Genomic DNA, 19130 nt, shown 5'->3' with positions numbered 1-19130 from the left:
TCAAATTATGTTATGAACAACATGCATTTTTTTGAGACAGGGTTTCCCTCTGTCGCCCAGCCTGAAGTGTACTGACACGATCATAGCTCACTGTAACCTCAAACTCCTGGGCTCAAGCGATCCTCCCACCTCAGACCCATGAAGGACTACAGGTGCATGCTATGACACGCAGCTTATTTTTTTATTTTTTGTAGACAGGGTTCTTGCTATGTTGTCCAGGCTGGTCTTGAACTCCTGGCCTCAAGCAATCCTTCCACCTCAGCCCCTTGAAGTGCTGGGATTACAGGCATGAGTCACGGCACCCAGCCCCCCAAAACATACTTTGATTTTGACATTGATGTTTAATGTCAATGATCTTCTTTAGGGCAGAGATCAAAAAAACTTATTTATCTTTCCCTCTCTAGTCTGCAGTGAGTAAATGCATGATTTTTGACCAAAAAAAACCCAGAACAAAACAAACTTTCTGAGAGCACACCTTCACTAATAAATAAAAAGACAATTCTGTAAATTCTTAAGAACTAAATAAATTACAAATTTAAAACAGCACCCAACAAATCAGTACTGGGAGGCCATTTATCTCCCATTCCCTGTTCTTTATAAGAAAAGACAAACAAGGGAGGAGATCAAAATCATCCAAGGCTCAAATCCCCCTGCAATAATGCATCCAGCTATTTGAGACATATGTAAACTTTTCTATACGCAAGTCTTGTCATATTATGAAAAACCGAGAATAAAAATAGTATTGTGCCAAACATTCACTTATTATATAAAGTTCTTCCCACAGCAATAATTACTTTTCTTGACTACCTCCTGTTTTAGTGTATGACAATGTCAATATTATAAATGATACCATGAACATAGATGCCCACATATCATTGCAGACTTGTTTATTACATATTCTTATTTTACTACTTATTGAACTATTACAATAGCTTACCTACTTATTGGACACTCCTATTACAGTAAAATTTCCTTGAGCATATGAAGTATTTCTTATTCATCCTAATAAAAAAGCCTAGCACCATACCAGGGATATAAGCACTCAGTATTTCTAATTTCATATACAAACAATTTCAGAGTCAAAACAGAACACCAAGATCTACTGACTGATTGTAAAGCAGTGCTTCCTGTTAAGCTGCTATGTGACACAACTAAGCTTCTGATAAACTCTGTTCTTTTATTTTACTGATATTGACCAAAATCTCCTGAACTTTCATATATAAACCGGAAGACCATTTACCAATACAGGTGTTCTTATTAGAGAAAAGTGACCAGTCCCCAACATCAATATTCAAAAATTTGAAAAAAAATTTATTCTCAGTATATAGGAACCTTTAACTTAAGTTTAATTTCCACAGTTTTATTCTTTTCCCCAGTTATGATATTTAATTAGGTCCACATATATCCAAATCAACCATAGCAAATCAATTGAGGGCTACTATCATGATGCACAGTAATACACACCTGATCTCAGCTTTTTATTTATTAATATTTATGTTGGAATTTACACTGATATTTCTTATAGCATATTTATGGTACCAATAGAGAAGAACATGAACATAAATTGCCAAAAGAAATACAAGAACAAACATGATCAAATGTTAACATGTATGCCTATTAAAAAAAGATCAAATTTAAAACAGTAAGATTCCATTAGAAGATAAAAATCCCAATACTGGCAAAATTTCAGTCAAACACACATACTTTTAGCTTCACCTATTGCTTGCCACACTTCACACTGGTACAACCAAAATGCATTACTATTGCTACTAATAATAATAATGAGGAGGAAAAGGTGAATTATAAATTATAAATAGACTGGAAACATGTAAAAATATGCCTGTATGTAATAAAAGCTGGAAGAGAGACATAGGAAGCATTTTAAAATGGGAGAAGTACAGCAATGAAATTACCTAGGAAAGGAAAACTGATTAACTAGATTTTTAAAAATCTTTCCAGCATTTTATTATAAAAATGCTTAAACAGGCCAGCCATGGTGGCTCACGCCTGTAATCCTAGCACTCTGGGAGGCCGAGGTGGGTGGATCGCTCAAGGTCAGGAGTTCGAGACCAGCCTGAGCAAGAGCGAGACCCCCGTCTCTACTAAAAATAGAAAGAAATTATCTGGACAACTAAAAACATATATATAGAAAAAATTAGCCGGGCATGGTGGCGTGTGCCTGTAGTGACAGCTACTCAGGAGGCTGAGGCAGTAGGATTGCTTGAGCCCAGGAGTTTGAGGTTGCTGTGAGCTAGGCTGAAGCCACGGCACTCTAGCCTAGGCAACAGAGTGAGACTCTGTCTCAAAAAAATAAAAATAAAAAAAAAAATGCTTAAACATACAGGGAAACTAAATATCCATATTTATACTATCTAGATTCAACAAGTGTTAACATTTTGCCCAATGTGCTCTTATCTATATCTGTATGCATATATGTTAAAATTTATTTATTAGTTTGCATATAGTAAAATTCTTCTTGCCTTTCCCAGAATGTCATATAAATGGAATCATTCAGTACATAACCTTTTGAGGCTGGCTTCTTTCGCCAAGCGTAAGGTGTCTGATATGCATCCACACATGTATCAATTAAGAACTATATTTTAACTGATACAAGGGTAATCCTTAGTTCAAAAGTCTTTTTAAAAGAATATTAGGTAGATCTTTTTGATTAATCTTTTCCATCAATTACTACAGAGATAAAGTCACTTATGTGTAATTTTTTATATATCTCAGATATATTTATTGTCAATGAAGAAACAAGAATAGACTTTTATATTATCTTTAATCTTAAGGGCAGAAATGTATGTTTAGGATTGTGTGACCTGAGTCAGGAAATCATTTAAAGCATTAATTATACTAAGTTTCTGTTCTATGGCTCTTTAAAATCAATGAAGTACATTCCCCCTTTTAAAGATATAAGTTACCACATAACATAATCATTGTTAAATAAGCAATGCAACATAATTCCTACCTGATCATCATCTTCTACAACCACCAAGGTTAATTTATTCTTCTTGAAATCCAATCTGGTTATCTTGGGCCTATAATAATATGAGAATAACAGCCAGCTTATAAATAAATGTCCTCTAAATAAAATAACAATTTTTTTTGTTTTTACTTCAAGCACACATTTAATCATCTAACTTCTGAACTGAAAATTGACAGGAGGGTAAATGTAACTTGCACTGCCCACCAAAAAACCCTCTAATCTAAAAGAAAATGTAACAGAAAAACACAGTATACATTTCAAAAGCAATACCTCTGACAAAGTTGAGACTGCACATATACAAGACATTAAAAATATTAAGGAAAAAAGAAAATGAAGAAAGCTACATATTTCATAGGCCCCAAGTATGAAGAGATTGTTTAGGCCTCAGTAAAATTGTTTCGGTATTAAAGCAGCAGCACAGGAACTGGGTATAGGAAAGATCACACAGCTTTAAAAAAAAGCATAAAGAAAAACACTGATTATGGTCTTCAACTCTACAGCAATTCTAGTTTGAGGAAATATATCCTAATAAATTTTTTTTAATCTCATTTTATGGTCCACTTTTCAACTCTATTTCCCCACCTGTACTAAAATTCTAAACCACCTACCACATTCGAACTCTACACTTTCATAAATTGTGAATGTCAAAATATGACATTCCCACTGATTAATCTTTAAATATAACTTATATAAAATAGCTGTGAAACATAATTTGTTTATATGAGCTTTACTAAAATAATAAACCAGTAAATAAATAATAGGAGGAGGAAGAGAGGAGGAGATAGCACTTATCTGTGTAACAAATACTTACATAATACCTACTACGTGCCAGGTACTCTTCTAAGTGTTTTACAAGTATTAACTCAATTCTCGCAACAACCTTATGAAGAGGTAAAAAGGGTGCTTTTTTTATCTCTCTACCTAGACAATTCTCAGGCCTGGAAGCAAGCTGGAAGTATCAGGGAATTAACACCCAAGGACTAGGAAACAAATGCTCCAGCTTCCTCACGCATCAAGGGACAACTGCAAAGGTGTTCTACTCAAATCTCTCAGAGATTCTCTAGCCAGGAACACCTGGATGCAAAAATAAATGAAATGCTGTCTTCAACTTTTTGAGGGAAATAATTTTCAACCTAAAATTCTATTCTCAGCCTAATTCTCAAGGAGTAGGAGAAGAATAAACCATTTTAAGGTAACCAAGGATTTGAACAATTTATCTACCTTTTCTTAGGCAGTTACTTGAGGATATATACCAGGAGGGAAAAAAATAAAAAGAGAAAATCATGGGAAGACAACACAGGATGCTCGCTGAGGTAAAGTGAAGTCCTACGATAAAAGCTGAACAGCATCCTGAAGAGCAAACAGTTCCAGCAGGAACAGAATAACCATTTAACACAATCCTTGGAAATCTGAAAGAACTTAAGGAGAAGACGAAGGCAGGTAATTTAAAGGGACGTGTGGGGTGTGTGACATGGGCAGCCAAGAGCTCTAGAAAAAACAAAAAGCTACACAGAAAGGAAATATAATACCGGTTGTGAGTTCAAGGATTTCAGGGCTGATCAAGAAAAAGCAGTATTGCACAATGGGCTTTATTGAGCAGTGTTTGGACTGGGCTGCATGACAGCTGAGGTCCCTCACAGCAGGTGACCCTCCAGAGATGGCAGCCGCACGGCCATTGCCCAGAAGGGTAAAAAGGCAAAGGAACTCCCCGGAGAGAGGGGAATCTGAGAAGGTGCTTAAGTGTGTAGTGGATGGCACTCAGCAGCAAGTGGGGAGTATCTGGGTAAGAGAGCTCAGAAAGGCAGCAATGGTTTGGGATCTTTCATACCCACAGGGTTTATGTTATCTATGGCTAACGGATGTTAGGGGATATATTTTCATCGGATATATAAAGCAGACAGGGTCTAAATAGTTAAAACTATACATATTAGGCTATATTTAAAGCAAATGGATAGGTAAGAATTTGAGTTTAATGGTGGAGGCTTGGGGCCAACAGTCCTGGCCTATTGTGAGATGTAAACAGCTTGGAGGCCACAGAATTATATGTCTGTAATACCAGTACACACCTCAGCTCTGGACTAGTTCTGACACAGATGTAATAATGCAAACACTATTCCTGAGTCTCAGCTTTTAGAACACTAAACAAAACCTGAAGGACTAAATGATGGTTATGAAATCCAAGTAAAATCTATCCTTGATGTAAAAGTAAAAGGTAAATGTAATTTAAAAATACAGATGATAAAAGTTGGAACAGAAAGAGGAGCACAGCTTAAAAGGAGGGACAGAAGTACTAATATCTTCCTCTCACACCTGTGGAGTAAAGAGACTGACTGTGGAACAAAAAATACTAAAAATAGTGACATGACTACAGGAAGGGAGGGAATGTCCATATGAACATTTAATATATAAACATAATGTTTACAAGAAGACATATTTGGATATACCTTGAAACTAAGGGAAAATATAACTTGAAGAATTTTTTAAATTGCCTCTGGAGCGTGGGAATAAGGATGAGTAAAAGTGTGACAGGAGATAGTTGCTTTTCATTTATAAGCTTTTCAAAACTATTTGATTGCCAAACTCTAGTTTATGTATTAACTTGATAGAAATGATTTCACTCATTTAAAAAACAATACAACAGTAAGTATCTTTGACACTATCACTTGCTTACCAAAAAAATAAACCAATTTTGGTCTCTCCTTCAAAAACAAGGACTCCTGTTGGGGTTAGTCCCAAACTATAGTCATTCCCATCTCTAGCCTAATTTAAGGAGAGAAAAATGTGTTAGTTTTATTTATTTATTTTTAAATGTGTTAGCATAAAACAGGTTTCACATTTTTATACATCTGTTTAATTTATTTTTGTCTTGAATTATATTAACTATATCCAGGCTGATATTAATATACAAGATGTTTCCAAGATATTTAGAATAACCAAAATGACATTCTCAGAAAAATTCATGTACATATTTTTATTTCTAGTCATTGAAACACTGTACTTTTAAGGTATGTCTTCACTAAAAGTGGGCAGTTATACTCCTACTACAAAGAAAGTTTTTCCAGATTTCTTCCCATATTCTTCTTATTACTTAAATCACAAATTTTGGAAAAGACTACCTTTCTGGGAAACTGTTGCTAGTTAAACTGGAAATAAATCACTACACAAGCTGTTCTATAGTTTATCAATGTCCTCTCAAGCTACAAATTTTCAACTTTGCTTCCTGAATTATTTTAACAGAGTTACTAGCTTAAGTGATATAAGGTAATTTGAAGTGGAAAGAATAAAAGATGCTTAAAAGCTTTAAGAAAAACAAATAATAGCTCAAAAGGACTGAGGTAGCTTTTTAGGGACTTTGGTTATTTCTCTTCTTTTTTATAATGAACCTTTCTGTTAGATTCCAGTTATTCAGTATATAATATCAACCCTTTAGCCATACATCCAAAGTACTCAGCACTAGCTTATATTTATACAAACTCCATGCCCTTCCTCATACTGAAAAATTCCATAGTCATAAGTCTCCAAGAAATAAATTCTTTAGAAAGCATCACAACACAGTACTTACCTTGACCACATGCATGTCAACCCCATACATTTCTAGCCATTTGGCTTTATTCAGATAATTGGTTTCAGCTTGTGCTGGTGTCTGACCTCTGAAATTTAAAATATGTTAAATACAATAAATATAAAATGAATTCTATACCAAGGTTAGAAATAGAAGAAAATGAGTATGAAATAACTATTGAATATGAAATAACTATGTTAAAGTGTGATCAAATGCCAAGTACCTGTATTCCTTCCATTTCTCAAAAATAGCCAGTTCCATCTCTTCAGTCTGGATGGGCACAAACCTGAACTCAGAGACAAGTTCAGGACTATGCTCAGCAAGATCATAGTCACCAAGTTCAGCTACAAGCATAAGTTTCAAAAAGTTATATTTTGTAAATACTAGTAAGTTTATTTTCTGCTGAATCCTTCTTCAAAGCCCATTTTATTAATAAAAATCACTAAGAAGATTAGAAAGATTCTTTCTTAAACTACAGGAATTAATAAAACCCAGACAATTCCCAAAAATGAAGCTAGCTTAGACTTATGACTTATTAGTCCATACATATAAATCACCTTAATTGCTGGTGGTGTAGTTTTAATTAAATGTCTTTCTCTTAATGTAGTCGCACCTTAGTGCTTAGCTTTTGAAAACCACTTTCTAGACTTCCATAGAGAAATACTTTTTGATCTTATAAGAAATAAATGAAAAAATTTAGCAATCCTTAAAAGATAATTAGCTGGCATCTATTAAGAATATAACTAATATGCACAGAACATGACACCATATACCATTGCAAGATACAGTCCCTGTCTTCCTGAAATTTAAAATCGTTAACCCTAAAATAACTGAAATAACTTTTAAAAATCGGGGGAAGAGGGAGCAGGAAAAAAACTGACAACACACAAACATTTACATACTCATTTGTGATTATCTCTAAACTAACTGTGGGTTTGGGGAGAAAAGGCAAAAAAAAATTCCAATTTTCTATACTTTTGAAATTTTTTCCTTTAAAAGAATATCTTACTTGTATTAAAATATTTCCATTTCAATAAAAAACAAATCCAGCTAGGGACAGAAAAAATACATGAGAACCACCTTGAGATAATAAATAATAATGGTACTCACTCATTATTTATTGAGCACCCACTCTACACACAGGACATGTTACAGACATGTCATTTAACTTTATAGCAACCTTAAAAAATATATATTATCACACCCCGTCACCCTTTTAGAGCAGCCGGCAGCACGTCAGTTTCATATTATCACACCCACTTTATTACTGAAGAAATTAATCTTTTGTCTGGACCACAATGTTTTTAAGAAGCACCCAGCCAGACAACTAGTCTGGACAACATTGCCAGACCTCATCTCTATTAAAACATTTTAAAAAGTAGCCAGGCATGGTGGCATACCCCTGTAGTCGCAGCTACTAAGGAGGTTTGGGGCAGTAGGATAACATCAGCCCAGGAATTTGAGGTTATGGTGAACTATTTGTTATATTATTGGGCCACTGTACCCCAGCCTGGGCAACAGAGCAAGACTCTCTGTTTTTTTTTAAAAAGAAAAAGCACACCAACTAAATCTGCTACATAATGTTATTCAGACTATATATTAAAATGATAAAGAAAAACTGGGTTTGAAGTTGTGAAAAAGCTAATGAGAAAAATTATTCAGATAAAGTATAAAATCATAAATGAGCAACAGGGAGCTCGTTTTAATGAAGACAGGAATAATCAACCACTTTAGCAAATTTTTTCTTAAGGACCTTAACAATTAGTAGGATTTAGTAAACTATCAGACATGGGACAAAGAGATGCAGAAAAATAATGGTGCCATGGATGGAAGAAAAAGTAGGAAAGAGTTTTTACTTGGGAAAAGATTTAAATAGGGTTAAGAGAGAACAGAACAGAGTCACATGTATGAACCAAACAGTAAGTATCACTGAGCACTACCATGATTCAAATTTTTGTTAAAATACACAAAAATGTATAAGTCCTATTTTCAAGAAGCATATACTTTGGTTGTCATGAAAAACAATGAGGCACAGACAGAATATGAAATAATAAGTGGTATAACGCAGATATTACAAATGATAGCTTTTTAGTAAATCTGAGAGGTTTTAGAATTAGTCTCACAGAAGAAATAATGGAATATGAAAAGTGCGCTTTCAAAAAAATATGCGATTACACATTTCCCATCATTACAATGCTAAAGGGCATAGCATTCCCAAGCTAGGATCTATCTGATGTTCTGCGAATGAGAAAACAGGTTTTAATTTGGAGACAGATTAGGACAGTAAATGGAAGTAAGGTTAGATAAAAAAAAAATGTAATTAGTGGCAAATTTTTAAAGTATTTTAATTTCCTCCAGTCACCAGTTCCTGTGTCAACAGGAAAATATGCTTTCTTCAATAGTGGAAGCACGAAATAAGCAAAAATATTAGGTTTACCATAAAACATTAGTCTTATTATCTATACAATGGCAAATAAATACTACTGATCTTAGAGGGATTAGGAGTAAATACGAAATCACAAAAAATCCATAAAATTATTAATATCTTGGTAATCATTAAATATAATTTTTATTTATTCTAGTATATATACCTATACTCCCATCAGAATATTTCCTTTCATTTTTGTGAACAGGGACTAAAATTACAGCTTTCTTCCATAGTGTCAATTTTTAAAAAATCCCTAAGTTTAACACTATTTGCTCAATGTTATAAGGTACAAGAGTGAGTTTTTCATTAATTTCATTTATTAGAAAACACCTTAAAATGACCATCAGGAACTTTTAAATATGCTCTAAGTAATTCCCTGATGGACTGATTCATTTTTAAGACTGAAAAAAGCATACGACATGGCTTCGCCAACAATTTACTCACATGTTATGCATTTAAAAAAAAAAAAATTAGCTGAGGGCCCGACTGTAACATTTATTGAATTATCAGGTAGACTGTAATTTTTGTTTGAAAATGCTATAGATGGAAAGAAAGCAACTAAATGAAAGAGAAGAAAAAGAAGGCAATGCTCTAAAACAAGTCAGAGTTGGATACTGACACAAAAGTTAACACAAAAACAATGTTGTTTCTTTTCTTGCACATTTGAATTTTTTGAAATTCTTTAACTAAAAAGACACAAAAAAGGATTATACTTTAGTCTTAACTGTAAGGGTGAGAATTGCTTACCTTGCAGATTATAAGCTGCCAGCTGCACTGCTGTATCAAAGGGACATTCTAATCTGGGACCAAAACACAAATTTGTTAGACAAGTCAATTTCATAACCTTCATTTTAAGATAAATGAAAATACATACTTTATGTTGCCCATTTCTTTCTTATAACTATGAACTCGTTTTCAAAATAATTTTTCAACCACCAAAGAAAATGTACAGTTTACCTTAAATAACTAATACTCACTTTCCACTGAGAATATCTTGTTTTAACTGAAGAACAAATAAATATCTAAGAAAAATAAGACACGAATTTAATTAAACAATCTACTGTGAAAAAATAATCTTACACTTCTAATTTGAGAATTTTCTTAATTATAAAATTTTACCCACAATGAAGTACATAAAGGAAAAATAATACCAAAAAAAGGACAATAAGCATCAGGAGGATGGAAGCATGACCAGCAAGGAATAGCAAGCCACAGAGTGTATACAGCACAGCAATCTTAGAGAAAAGGTTTAAAACAAATTGTTGAGAAAGAGCTCTGACATCTAATTTAACTTTGACAATGCATCCACCTCTCAGGTGAAGGATACAGGCATGAATAAAACAGCTACAATCTCATTGTCAGGGTGTTCAAAAGGAAACCCTTCTGAAAAGACTCCAACAACTCAACCTTTTCAGTTAATAAATAATATGTGCACATGGAGTCACGGATGTATAATAGAGTCCAGTGAAGAAATACCAAGGAGGTAGGATAAAATAAAAATAAGTACACACAGCATAATGTTTATTCAAAACTATTCAAACCAAACAAGGAACTAATGTATTTCATTAATCAATGGCATTTCAATGAGTCATAAAAGTCAGGAGCCAACTTGAATTAACTCACCAGGCCAAAGATTATTATTGTGAACATCAATAAACATAATATTGCAATGTACTGAAACACATCAATCCTGTTTAAAATCTATGAGTTGATAGCAACAGTTAAAAAAAGAATTCACTAGTCACCTTTGGAGCATGTTAGGGAACCAACTCTATTTTGAAAACCGATAAATAAAGGAAAAGATTCACACACTTAAAACAGTGTCCCAGAATAAAATTCTATTATCTGAGGTCTTGTTACCAGGGACAAGGAATCCATTTCATTAGTTTTCTATAAATTGGAAACAATTCTAAAGATAATCCTCCAAAACTACCATAATACCCCTGCACAACTCTAGATAGTGTTCTTACCGGGTTAGCTCTTCACGAAGATTATTTGGCTCTGAGGAATAAAACTTAACTCGAAGATGCAGACAATAGGGTGAACCAACTGCCATTAGGGGGGAAAAAAAAAAAGTTTTTATTTTACTAAACTATTTAAATAGCAATAATTTTCAGCCAGTAAATTTGTCAACGATCTACTGGAATGAGATAGAAGATAACAGGTTATTGTAGCATCATTTCAAGTTAGATCACAGGCTTATACCTGACACGAAAAGATCAGTAGGCTTTTTTAAAGGTACCAACCATCATACAGTACTATGACAATCATCTCTCATGCCAAGAATAGATAGCTCTAGATTACCTCTAACAGTTCAGGGCCAAATGCATCAAATAAAAGTCTTGACTATGTAATCTAAAAGCCCTGAAAACTTGCGGAGCTATATTTCTTAAGAGCACTGAGGAATGCCTGTTACTAATTACTCATATTGAATCTTCCCACACTTTCAAATTCACTTCCGCAAGTTCACTAACCTCTACATTTTCAGTGGTCCCATTATTCTGTAAAGACAAAAGTTGAAGTGGCCTGAAAACTGATAGTACAGAGGACAAGTTGGATTAGGGGCTGGAAACTAGTTTCCCCCAAATACTGCTAGGAATACTACTGACATTTTATGTGAATTGTTTCATTTCATTATCCTTAATTTTAAAATATTGCAGTCTCATAATATTTTCTATAGCAGGGCAGACGCCAAACAGACCCAAAGAGGAAAATTCCAACAAAAGTAATTACTATACAACAGTTAAGCATTTCATGGGAAGTCAACCCATTTATAAGCTGCAAGGCTTTCTCCTGGAAACTTAAACCCCAAGGCACTTGAATCTAGATTAGTATCAAACCTATATAACTTGGGAAGTGGGTCAGTAATATCAGAATAAAATGATTTTTAGAAAATTGACATACTAAAAAATTCATTGAAACATGATTTCTTATGCCCTTACCAGAGTTTCTAATATATTCAATTTCTTTTTTTTCGCAAATAATTTTTCAACACTTACTTTTTACTTGCTTTTTGATGCTTTTTGTACCATCCAACCAATGCTGAAAACAAAAACAAAAATTCAGTGATTAAGCGGATAATCGAACTTTAAATTTTTAATTATTACACTAAAAGTTACTTTTCATCGTGCCTTTCTTAATAGCCACAAGGAAATATTTCACAAGAGAAAAACCAAAGTAAGAGAAGTTATCTGCCCAATAACCACAGCAAGCTTATGACACATGTGAACAAAAACCTGATATGTGACTTCTTAAAACATTTCCTCTGCTCCTTCAGTAACAAGGTTGATATTCTAAATTTTGTCCTTAGTTTTCTCCTCACCATTCCCAAATAAATGACTCTTTCAAAACTCTTAAAATTAGAGAGAAAAGTACCCTCATATTCTAGTGTCTGGTTCATTCTTATAATAAAAATATAAAATTAGCAGATCAACCAAAAATTAGGTGAAATAACAATGTCACCTAAATTTTACAAAACAGATACTACACAGTCAGAAGTAGTACTCTTTGAAAGAGTCTCCAGGGTAAAATTAGATTTTTCTCATCATCAAGGCCCTACCTATTAAATAAAGCAATCTTTGCTCCTTTGCTTTACAAATAAAAAATGTTAATATTTTGACTATGAGACTTCTGGTTTCAAGAGTAATATTAACAGCCTTCTGATTTATGTAACCTCTTCACTCTGAAATATCTATGACACAAACAGACTTAAAAACCATTTCCAGATACTTTCACTGATAAATCACTCCCAGCTCACTTCTCATTATTAATCCCTTTATACTACGAAGTCCTAACAGTGACAGGATGCACTCGTCCAACTAAAATATACATGACTGTGTTCTCTCCAGCATGCTTTCAATTCCAAGCACGAAAGAAGTGCTCATGTGCTAACTAGTTCACAGAGCCAAGGAATCCAGTTTCAGAAATCCAGATAGGCAAAGAGTGGGTAAACAAGGCTGCATTGTTAGCAGACTTGCAGCTGTTCGTTTTCCTTGCCAATTATTTGCCTAGCCTCTTCTCTCCATTCTCTCCCAAGATCCAAAAGTGAAACTCACAGAACCACTACAGTGCCAGCAGAGTACCTTTCCATGTTGAAATAAGATGCTTAGCAAACATTTCAAAAGACAACTAAACACTGTGCAATGTTTTCCCTAGATTCCAAGTGTGTAGGCTACTTTGCCATCTCTCATCTTTTAATAAATTCAGTTGTACATTTGTACTTTTAAGCATATTTCAATCTAGCAAATGTTGTTTTAAACATGTCTCTATTAACAGAACACTAGGCCTGACAGTAGACGGAACACGATCCAATCTACTAGTGGAAAAGACTTCAACCTAGGACAGCAAACAGTCCATCCATCCTCGCCCAGCCCAGAAACCCAGTATCCAAAAATCTCAGACTTAATTGACCCAAATACCTATTGTGGCCTCATGCCAATCCTATACTAAGTATGAGATGAAACAGTTTTCATGCCCCAGATTGTTTTTTCCCCAGAACCATGGACCTGGGAGTTGTCGTATCTGCTACGGCTGGTCACCTGGGCACTGTCTCATGTAGCCATGGTTAAGGAGACTTTCAGACGCCATAATAAATGCATATGAGCCCAACCCTCCCAGGAGGCAATTTGACTAAACAGTTGCTAATGCCTATTCTATTCTACATCAAGAAATCATTAAGGATGTGTGTAGATTCACCTACAAGGAATCACATCAAAGAAAGTTACAAAAACCTATATATCTAACAATAGTAAATTGGTTAAAATATACTATTTTAATATGATAGAGCACCATAAAACTATTATAAAGAATAAAAGCAAATACTCAAGAATCTGGAAGATTATTTATAATACATTGTTAAATTTTAAAGGGCAGGTTTAAAAATAATATAAATTGTTTTCTCAAAATATACAAATTTGTACATATAAATATGCATTTTCTTTCAGACTGAGATAATCTCTAACAAAATAGTAACAGATGTTATCTCTATGTTGTTTGAGGTTGCTGGAGACTTTTTTCTTCTTAGTGTTTTCCTATATTTTCCACTTACTCTACAATGAACCCATATTACTTAAAACAATAATCATGGACCCCCCTTTTAATATTTTATATAGGTAATATATTTATACGGTTAATTTCTTTGGTAATATTAAAATGTATATGGTCAGTCATCCTCCCTAACCCATGCCCTCCATATATCCACCACCATACCATATCTAATCTATCTCTCCTTCCCCCAGGATGTTATTGGTTTCTCTTGATTCCTTCCGAAGTTTCTCCAAACAGGGAAGAAGAAAAATTTTTAATTGTGTGCGAATGTGTATGCACACATGTGTGTCAGCAGAGTGAAGAACATTAACAATGGAATGAAAATCAATATGCTAAATGCAAATTTTGACAGAATATAAGGAAACATCAATATAAGATAGACCACTTATTATTTCAAGAACAATCTAAAGTCTTTTTTAGTTATACTTTAAATTTCTTCCTGTTCCAAACTATCTAGGTCTAGTCTCATAAATACACCTTTCTACTCTAATTTGTACCCTATTATCCTACTAAGAAGCACATTAAACACAAAATCATCCTGTTGAGAAAAAAAAAACAGCATTGTCTTCCAAGCAGGCAGGGATTTCAGTCTCTTTCCTACCTGTATGCAATAGTTTCTAATATCTATAGTCCTTTAAGACAACGCAAAAAACTCAGACAAAGCCACAAACACATTTTAAAGTGAGATTTAAGAGCTGGGGGAGTTCTGGGCAACATTCTTCTTGGGAAGGTTTGAATCCATGTTTGCATATTCTCAAGTCTGTTTTCTTTCATCTCCTCCACATTCCAAGACCAGGGACTGGAAAATTCAGAGCTCAGAGACAGGCACTGATAACATTTTCCTTGAATCAGGGTCATTAGGAGTTGAGTTTAAATTACATTAGAAAATAAAGATGAGAGCATGCAGATATAGATTCTTGGGGGCTAAGTGTGAAACAAGTAAGATTTCCTTTCCTCATTATATCTTAAAAAGGAAACAAACTCCCTTTTTATTTCCTACTTTTAAAGTTTAGTTGATGAACAGATTTCAAAGGATGCAAAAAGTCACATTTCTTTTCACCTTATTGAGGTAGGCATGGGAGAACAGTTATTTACTTGTGTGCCTTAAAATATAAATAATATATAATCATAAACACAACAGACAGAACTAAACCAAAGATTCATCTAGGGAGCTTCCAAAACACTAACATACACACACCCTCATCCCAAGCCCTACAGTCAAATAGCTATAAACAATTCTTCAATGAATGATTCCTGCCTAACCATGTACACAGCCCTAGTAAGGAAATGCACCAGTATTCTTGGGCAAAGGGCTTAAAGTAGAGAGACATTAACTATCTTTCAAAACAATTGCTGTTGCAAAAAATATTTCTTCTGTGAGTAGAGGCTTATGCTCTGAATTTTAAAATTATTTTAAAACAAATTTTAACATTTGAACAATTTTAACATTTTGAACAATTTTAACAAAATATGAAAAACCTATGCTAAGAAAACAGAGGACCAATACATTGCATTGCTGTAATCTAACTGAAGATGCTTCAATTTATTTTAGATTCAATTATAAATTCTTCCTGAGTGATTACTTTTTTGGAGTTAGTCTGTATTGTAAGATATTCCAAATGAAGACTTAAAATCAGCCATTAAAATATATTTTCTTTTCTTTTCTTTTTTTTTTTTTAAGACACAGTCTCACTCTGTCGCTGAGGCTAGAGTGCCGTGGCATCACCATAGTTCACAGCAACCTTGAACCCCCAGGCTCAAGTGATTCTCCTACCTCAGCCTCCCAAGTGGCTGGGACTATAGGCATGCACCACCATGCCTGGCTAATTTTTTCCATTTTTAGTAGAGGTGGGTTCTTGCTCTTGCTTAGGCTGGTCTCAAACTCCTGAACGCAAGTGATCCTCCCACCTCGGCCTCCCAGAGTACTAGGATTACAGGCATGAGCCACTGCATCCGGCTTAAAATATATTTTCCACTGTGCCTTTCTGTGTATTATTAGTGTGCTCTCTTAGGATTCTTTTTTTGTTTGTTTTTTAAGAGACAGGGTCTTGCTATGTTGCCCAGGCTGGCTTCCAACTCTTGGGCTCAAGCAATCCTTTTGCCTCAGCCTCCCACATAGCTGGGACTTCAGACATGCACCACCATGCCTGGCTCTCTTAGGATTCTTAAAAGTCAAACTCATAATAGGCATGTAGGTGAGTTAGGTATGTTACATATTCACTCTTCAAAGATAGAGTATATAACCTATTTTGGAAATACACTTTAAAAGACAGAACTTGCTACCAAATTTCACAGGATCTCACTAGATTTAAGGAGTCATTAGTACACTTAATTCACTTACTTTTTAAATTACCATTCACACATGAACTTATTTGTAATATAGCCTAACTTTCACAATCTGACCACTTCAAAATGCCCTCTACCTCAGAAGAGCGAAGCACATTTTTAGAACTCAATAAAAGTTCAGCATAGCCTTATATGATCTTATTTACCAGACTACTCTTTTGTTTTTTTGTTTTGTTTTTGAGACAGAGTCTCACTCAGTTACCTTGGCTAGAGTACAGTGGCATCATCATAGCCCCCTGTAGCCTCAAACTCCTGGCCTCCAGCAATCCACCTGCCTCAGCCTCCTGAGTAGCTGGGACTACATACAGGCGCTTACCACCATGCCCAGCTAATTTTTCTATGTTTTGCAGAGATGGGGGTCTCCCTATATTGATCAGGCTGATCTCAAACACTACCTAGGCTTCCCAAAGTGCTAGGATTATAGGTGTGAGCCACTGCTCTCATTGTTATTTTTAAACAGAATCCTCTGTGGCATTCGGTCAGTATTTTTGTGGTACTTGAGGTTTGTTCTTGTTGGTTTCTAGCGTCAGCAATCACAGTCTCTACTACATGGGAAACCACCACAAAGCACAAATGTCTATAGAGGAAACAGAGGTATTCTTAAGAATCAAAATACTGGCCAGGCGAGGTGGCTTATGCCTGTAATCCTAGCATTCTGGGAGGCCAAAGAGGGAGGACTGCCATTTTAACAATAAAGTCTAATGACCCATGAACATAGAATAGCTATGTATTGAATCTTTAATTTCTTAAGGGAGTATTTTATAGTTTCAGATTAGAAGTCTTTCACTTCCTGGCTAAATTTATTCCTAAACATTTTAGTCTTCTGATGCTACTGTAAATGGAATTGTTTTCTTAATTTCATTTTTGGATTGTTTACTACATAGAAATTTTTGTATGTTTATCTTGTATCCTGCAACCTTGCCGAACTTGCTTATTAGTTTTAATGTGCTTTATGTAAAGATCATGTCATCTGCAAAAAGAGATAGTTTTCCTTCTTTATATCTGAATGTCTTTCCTTTTCCTTTTCTTTATTTCTCTTGTCTAGATGCCCTGGCTGGAACCTTCCATAAAATGTTGAATAGAAGCAGTGGGTTTAAGTGAGGTCTGACTTCTGGAGATTATATTTAAATTTTTGAATTTAAGTATTTTGAATCTGTTTAACTATGTATGTGTGTATGTATGTATGTATGAATGAGACAGGCTCTCGCTCTGTTGCTTGATATACAAATTCAATGCAAACCCTAGCAAAATTCCAACTCCCTTTTTTGCAGGAATAGGTAAGCTGATTTTAAAATTTATATGGAAAGGCAAGTGACCCAAAATAGCCAAAACAATATTGAAAAAAAAGTTGGAGGACTCACACTTCACAATTTTAAGACTTACTGTCAAAGTTATGATTATCCAGACACTATTGGCCAGGTGCAGTGGCTCACGCCTGTAATCGTAGCACTCTGGGAGCCCGAGGCAGGAGGATCGCTTGAGAGCAAGAGCGAGACCCCATCTACCAAAAAATAGAAAAATTAGCTGGGCATCGTGGCATGCACCTGTAGTCCCAGCTAATCAGGAGGCTGAGGCAGGAGGATTGCTTAGGCAGGAGTATGAGGTTGCTGTGAGCTAGGCTGATGCCATGGCATCAGGGCAAGAGTGAGACTCTGCCTCAAAAAAAAAAAAAAAAGAGTGGGTTAGGTGCTAACCACTATGCATGAGTTTGCCCCTTTCAGGTCTCTGCCCCATTGGAAGCAGAAAAGTGAAAAAGACCCTATGGAGTGCCTCTAACAACTCACACCTCATTGAAATTGTCAGAAGTGAAACCTTGGGTCCATCATAACAGAGTAAGAGATGTTCCATGAAAGGAGAAGACTCAGGTCCCCAGTGGAGGGGCCAGCATTTAGGTGATCTAAAATATCTGTTTAAGAAAAAGGGAAAAAGATGAAAATGTTGATATTTTTGCTTTCATTAATTATTAGTTCTTTCTACAGGATGGAGAGACAACTCCTTAGTGAGGATTTACCCGGGCTGTTGCTCCTTCTGTTGAACTTTCTTGCTGCTGGGTTTGTCCTCCTAAACCTTGTACAATGCTGTGTATGATTTCTGAATTTGCAGAAGCTGGTCTCTTGGATCACCTACATGATGCAACTAATACCTGTACACTCATGGGTCCCCATGTTTCTTTTCTAACCCAGCCCTGTATTGGACACTACTTATATGGCGACAGTCCATTTTACCTTGTCAATCCTCACTGTTACAGTTGTTGCTTATGACTTTTTTCACTTGGTAGTCTGCTGTTGTCCAAAGCTTTGCAATGGTATACGTAAGTATAAACCTTCCATCTGAAACGTTGCCCCAATTCAACAGGAAGTAGCTCGAGGACTATGTGGACCCTCCTCCCATACATATGGAAGCATAAAATTGACAGGGGGAATATGTAACAGAGCAGTCGCCCCTTCTCCCATAGATATGGAAGTGTAAAATTGAGAGTAGAGAATATGTAACAGAGGGAATGGCCTGAAAAAAAAAACAGCAAAAAAACAAAAACAAAAACATTGATGAAAATCAGAGCCTGGTTCCTACAGAAGAAACCAGGGAAAAAAATTATAAGAAGTAGTATTAGACTGGAGTATTAGACTGGAACTAAAATGATTTATAGGTATGGAGTCATTGGTGTTCTCTATATATGTATAGATATGTGTTTTATATACATATCTGTTTTATATACACATATACACACACACACACACGTGTGTGTCTGTATGGAGTGA

At 35.0% G+C, this 19130-nt stretch overlaps 1 protein-coding gene across 2 annotated transcripts in view; it reads right to left on the bottom strand.

Annotated features, from left to right (window-relative positions):
- The window catches only part of EPB41L5 (erythrocyte membrane protein band 4.1 like 5), a 110943-nt gene that overhangs the window by 66177 nt on the left and 25636 nt on the right, over positions 1-19130 (bottom strand). For both annotated transcript variants that reach the window (XM_012644656.1, XM_012644657.1), the window contains exons 4-11: positions 11979-12021; positions 10950-11028; positions 9957-10001; positions 9727-9779; positions 6775-6895; positions 6552-6639; positions 5661-5749; positions 2972-3041 (exon numbers count right to left, since the gene is read on the bottom strand). In XM_012644656.1, coding sequence (XP_012500110.1) covers positions 2972-3041; positions 5661-5749; positions 6552-6639; positions 6775-6895; positions 9727-9779; positions 9957-10001; positions 10950-11028; positions 11979-12021 — 588 coding nt within the window. The remainder of the gene's footprint in view (positions 1-2971; positions 3042-5660; positions 5750-6551; positions 6640-6774; positions 6896-9726; positions 9780-9956; positions 10002-10949; positions 11029-11978; positions 12022-19130) is intronic.

Source organism: Propithecus coquereli, unplaced genomic scaffold, assembly GCF_000956105.1.
Source record: "Propithecus coquereli isolate 6110/MARCELLA unplaced genomic scaffold, Pcoq_1.0 Scaffold217, whole genome shotgun sequence".
Taxonomy (NCBI): Eukaryota; Metazoa; Chordata; class Mammalia; order Primates; family Indriidae; genus Propithecus; species Propithecus coquereli.
The sequence above is the reverse complement of the archived record's forward strand: the minus strand, read 5'-3'. Positions and strand labels throughout refer to the sequence as shown.